Source organism: Littorina saxatilis, linkage group LG14 (assembly GCF_037325665.1).
Source record: "Littorina saxatilis isolate snail1 linkage group LG14, US_GU_Lsax_2.0, whole genome shotgun sequence".
NCBI lineage: Eukaryota > Metazoa > Mollusca > Gastropoda > Littorinimorpha > Littorinidae > Littorina > Littorina saxatilis.
In genome coordinates, this window is record NC_090258.1 from 3,845,862 (window position 1) to 3,851,861 (window position 6,000).

Here is a 6,000-nt window from a genome sequence, read left to right on the forward strand (position 1 = left end):
AACTAACCCCTGTATGCATTTTTTTTCTCAATTTATTTATTTAATTTATTTATTCTGTTTTTACAACCCACTGCCAAAACATTTCAATTTTGTTTGTAGTGGACATGTTTCTACATCCCCTGACCATGATCATTTTCATTTCTGATGTCTGATTTCTTTGTCTCCTCCATTTTATTTTTTTAAAGGCATATGCTTGTTGCAGTACACTCCACAATCTTAATCAATGTTTATGTCACACAGGATTGGAACCAAATTGTGGGGCCAAATACCACATAATTCTAAAATTCTTAAGCTTCGTTGGTGTTTATGTGTGTGAAATAATTCTAAAATTCAGTCATTCCTATTACCAGCGACAACACAAAAACTCATCAGTTTGACGCTGGAAGAGAAAAGAACGCCTCTGACAGACGTGACGTTTTTCGGGAAAGAAGAATGACGAAGAATGTGGGAGTGAAACGCCGCCAGGTGCGTCTCAGAAACGTGTTCTACAAAAGCTGAACTATACACTGAACTGAACAACTCCAAATCAATATTTTCAATTGGAAGTGACAGAATCACTGAACTCTTCAACATATTATGCAATTCATTAGACAAGTTGCGGTGGCGAATAACATCCAAGACGTGAAATTGCGGTGGCGAATTACACCAAGCATCGGTGGCGTATAACATGAAGTCTAATTGTTTGTGTTTTCTTTTGCCGCGTGCGTCACCCAAAGACAAAATTGTGCAACATCATTCATCAAGAATACAAAGGACATGTTTAGCTCACAGGATATCATCACGGGAATGCATCAACTAGTGCTGTTTCGTTGAAGTTACGAAGGAAGAGACAAATCGTGCAATTTTTACTACAATTCCAGCAGAAATCGGACTTCTGAACTGCCGAAACCTGACATTTCGACTAAAAAAGCACGTGCCTTAGACCTTGAGTATATACTTCTTTAAAATGTACTAATGAAGAATCTAGATGATGCCTGAAAGTCCTACAAATTTTCATTTTCTGTGAGAGACCTACCTTGCAGCTTGCCTCTTCGTCGGCGTGAAGCGATAAAAAGTTGCGGTGGCGCAAATGCAGAGTTACACGATCCACGGCGTGATTAGCAGCAGCGGCAGAAAAGCAGCAATATCCCCATCTTTTCCGTTATTATCATCATGTGCATCCTCCTCCTCCTCCTCCTCATCCTCCTCCTCCACAGCATCATCATCATCATCATCATCATCATCATCATCATCATCATCATCATCATCATCATCATCATCATCATCATCATCATCATCATCATCATCATCATCATCATCATCCACCACCAAGACAACGATCACTTACCATCATGTTTCACCACCACCACCAACAACCACAACAAACTACAAGCACACACACACACACACACACACACACACACACACAAGTCATGCACACACACACACAAGTCATGCACACAAACACACACACACACACCCATGCACATGCACACACACACACACACAAACACACACATACACACATACACACTTTCACACGCACACACACACTCACACACACACACACACACACACACACACACACACACACACACACACACACACACACACACACCATACTCACAATTAGGCGAATAGTCGACCATCCTCGACACGTACATGCCGGTTCTTGCCAGCCACTCAGCGTAACTCAGCCCCTGCAGCTGAGCGATCTTCAACGCCTGTTCCCCGGGGCTGTGGAACGCGCTCCCGTTCATCATGGACAGGGGGTTGCCTCCCCCAATCCCCAGCCCCACGCCAAGCCCCTGCCCACCCGCGTACCCGAAGAGAGGGTGTGCCTGGTACACGTTGAGCGGGTGTCCGGGCTGGGCGAGAGACGGGTGCTGGATGTTGAGCAGTCCGGGCCTGGGGATGAAGGAGGGAGGCGAGTGTTGCGAGGGTCGGTGAGGATGGAGACCCGCTGTGGACCCTCGAAGACCCCCATGAGGACCCCCAGGTGATGCAGAGTCTCTGACGGAGTCCGGGCTCCGGGAAGCAGAAGGACTGGAGCCTGACGAGGAAGGACGAGGAGAGTGATGTGGATGGCAAGGAGGGGAGGAGGTGGGTGGAGAAGCTGCTGACGAGGAAGGGCGAGGAGAATGATGTGGATGGCAAGGAGGGGAGGAGGTGGGGGGAGAAGCTGCTGACGACCTCAGGTGCTGGTTCTGATGACTGCTGAGGTTCTGAGGCAGCATCCTCCCGAAGACTGGATGAGGTGGATGATGAGGGTGAGGAGGGGGAGAGTGAGGGTTGTGGTGGTGAGGGAGGTGAGGCGGGAAGGGGAGACGAGGGTGATGGGGGTTGAGGTGAGGGTGGATGCTTCCAGATTTGCTGTTGTTGCTGTTGTTGGTCCTGATGATGTTAGCCGTTGTCGTTGATGTGGTGGGGATGGTGGTGGTTGGAGACCCGACGCTGTGAAGTTTTGGCGTCGGACTGGGGCTTGTTTGTGCGTTGATATTGTTCTTCACGGCATTGTTGTTGTTGTTGTTATTGTTATTATTGCTGGGGTTGTTGTTGTTTGATGTGCTTGTGTTGCTGGATTTGCTGGTGGTGGTTTTTGAAAGCAGGGCGTCAATACTGAAAGATTTCCGACCCTCCATCGTGGATTGTGTCCTGGAAAAGAAAGAAAAAAATTAAAGTTATGTGACCGTTAAAGCATTTATTTCATCTACTTAGTATACAGCTATGCATTATTGCATTTTTGCTTAGACATTGAGAAAATCGTTATTTTAAAAAATATCACTGAGGGAATTCTCACAAAGATGATAACAAAAATCCGACAGTACTCATAAGGATAAACTTTTTTTGTTGCGTTGCGTTCGAATAATACACGTTTTCAACATGTTTTGTTATTTTTTTTTTATCACTATTAGCTCCAAGACCATTTTTTTAAGGAAAATGTTCAGTTCGTAAATTGTAAACACAAGCGCCATGGGTATGGAGAACATTCCCAAATAACAGCTAAGACACACTGGTAATCTTGAATTCTAACAACTTGTTTCTGTGCCTGATTTGAGGTTTCATCTTTATTAAAACGTATACAAGTAAAGCTTATATCAGTACAGATTGCGTTTGTGTGTAAATTAGTCACTCAGGAAACATGACAAGGACAAAAAATGTCTACAACAAAACAACTGTGAGTTTGTGTGTGTCGCTGATATGAACCAAGTTGACAGATCACATTGCTGTGTGTGCTTATAGCTTCATCAAAGGTCCGACAGATACAGAATTATGCACAAAAAGAAAGACAGCGTGCGTATTCTAAAACAATTATTTTTCTTTTGCAGTTAGTATGTGTGTGTGTGGTAAAAAAATTTTTTTTTTAAATCGGTAAACTATATCAAACATCCAACCGAATGATTGTCACTATTAAATGAAAAAATCAGTGCAAGACTGATCTTCGATGTTAACACGCATCAAGGTTGCACTGACACACCACACCCGTCTTTTATTTAAAAGCTACACAGACATAAAGGTTACATGGACTTTGTGTGTTTATAAAGTAGTTGAACCGCTGCACTTCTTCTGTTTCCTTTCATCATGAAAACAAAAAGAAATCACTCACCTTTTATCAAAACTATCGACTCAAAATGTTGTCATAGGCATGCTCCACTACAAATGAAGTCCGTTTCAGGGTGTACAAAGTCAAGTTTCAAACGTCGTAGAAGCAACTTCAGGCGTTGAAAAAATCCGCATGAGAACGTAATTGTTCCAAAATGACCCTGTCACTTTCAACCCCAAACCTATCGCACAGATTAGCTACGGAAAAATCAACGTCTTCGCTCAGCGGTCGGCGACAAAATTCCACCATTTCACTTCCGATAAGGCCTTTTGCTTCTTCCCGTCGCAATCCCCCTCATTTGCATAGCGCGCCGCGATTGGTGGAAGACGCCAAGACGGATCGATAATCGCGTCGGCTAAGCCCCGCCTCCTTTTTCAGCAGCACGCGCTAAATAGCTGACAGCCTGTCCGCGGCGAGTTTTATGCGTCATATACAAAGCTTGGGGGGTCCAGGAGAAAGAGTGAAGGGTGTTGAAGAGGGTTAGGACCCTCCCTATTACCCTCCCCGCCCCTCCCTGTCTTTTGTGGGGTGGGCAATTTGTGTTTTGCTAGCGGCTTGACCCCGGTTACTTCCCCTTGATCATTGTGCACTTTTTGAACCAGTGCTTTTTGATGGCGTGTACTCGCTGCGATTTGAGATTCTTGAAACGGATCGGTAATGTTTAAAAAGTTTTCTTGGGAGAAGTTGTGTGTGTGCGGGGGAATGAGGGGGGGGGGGGGGGGGCGTGCGAGTGTTTGTGTATGATTGCATGGGTCCGTGCGAGTTGTGCGTGCGTGTGTGAATGTTTGCGTGCGTGCGTGCATTCGCTCTGTGTATGTGTTTGAGTTGGGTGTGTGTGTGTGTGTGTGTGTGTGTGTGTGTGTGTGTGTGTATGTGTGTGTGTGTATGTGTGTATGTGTGTGTGTGTGTTCATCTTTATATTTTTTAATCTCTAATTTCTCTGTCCGTTTCTGTTCTTTTCTTGTTTATTTTTGCAAATAGCCTGCATAAGAGATATCGATAACATAAGTGGTGTTTTATTGGTTTTGTTTTTACGAGGGAAGGGATGTAAGCAATAGCTGCATGTTTTTACGAGGAAAGGGATGTAAGCAATAGCTGCATGTTTTTACGAGGGAAGGGATGTAAGCAATAGCTGCATGTTTTTACGAGGGAAGGGATGTAAGCAATAGCTGCATGTTTTTACGAGGAAAGGGATGTAAGCAATAGCTGCATGTTTTTACGAGGGAAGGGATGTAAGCAATAGCTGCATGTTTTTACGAGGAAAGGGATGTAAGCAATAGCTGCATGTTTTTACGAGGGAAGGGATGTAAGCAATAGCTGCATGTTTGCAGTCAGCCCTCGCCCGTGATGGAAAAAGTCTAAAGGTAAGAACTTACTCATTAAGTGACAATCACTTGTATTCAATAAATAACAATGTGTACACTACATTGGGGTGTGCACGTTAAAGATCCCACGATTGACAAAAGGGTCTTTCCTGGCAAAATTGTATAGGCATAGATAAAAAAAATGTCCACCAAAATACCCGTGTGACTTGGAATAATAGGCCGTGAAAAGTAGGATATGCTCCGAAATGGCTGCGATCTGCTGGTGTATTGTGTAAAAAATTCCATCTCACACGGCATAAATAGATCCCTGCGCCTTGAGTCCAAGTCTGGAGATACGCGCGCGATATAAGACTTAATATAATATAATAATGTAACAATCCAGTCAGTTAGTTATTGATGCATCACACGCTACTTAACGTAGCCCCGAAGAATGTACAACGAAAAGCGTTGACAAGACATTAGGTGATTAGAAATTAATATTGTGTTAGTAATCAGTAAACGAATCAGCAAAATCAATTTGTAGAAAATCTACAAGTTTGTTTTAAAAGCCTTTTTCACTTCTTATTTCTCTGAGAAATTATGTATGCCCCTAGTGAGTTCCAGACATCACTTCCAGACATCACTTCCAGACATCACTTCCAGGCAAGTTTAGGCTTCATTTATACAGATCTATTCGGGGTTGAGGGATGAGAAGTTTAGTTGGGTGTTTTGATTTATTCATTACGAATTTAGAACCAGAAAAAAATAGGAGGTGCTCTTTTTTAAAAATAATTATGTGCAGTATACCTATCTTTTTTAGCAAGAGAGAGAGAGAGAGAGAGAGAGAGAGAGAGAGAGAGAGAGAGAGAGAGAGAGAGAGAGAGAGAGAGAGAGAGAGAGAGAGAGAGAGAGAGAGAGAGAGAGAGAGAGCTTTATAATAAAGAAAGAGATTGAGAGAAAACTATGTTAAAATCAACAAGTAGTAAATGTTCATGTTTTTCGCCTTTCCCCCTTTTTACATTTAGTCAAGTTTTGACTAAATGTTTTAACGTAGAGGGGGGAATCGAGACGGGGGTCGTGGTGTATGTGCGTATGTGTGTGTGTATGTGTGTG

The 6,000-nt window shown here is 43.4% G+C and overlaps 1 protein-coding gene across 1 annotated transcript in view; it reads right to left on the bottom strand.

Annotated features, from left to right (window-relative positions):
- Positions 1 to 2,621, bottom strand: part of LOC138946804 (motor neuron and pancreas homeobox protein 1-like) — a 32,576-nt gene extending 29,955 nt beyond the window's left edge. Inside the window, exon 1 of the mRNA XM_070318207.1 lies at positions 1,607 to 2,621. Coding sequence (XP_070174308.1) covers positions 1,607 to 2,621 — 1,015 coding nt within the window. The remainder of the gene's footprint in view (positions 1 to 1,606) is intronic.
- Positions 2,622 to 6,000: the final 3,379 nt, after the last annotated feature.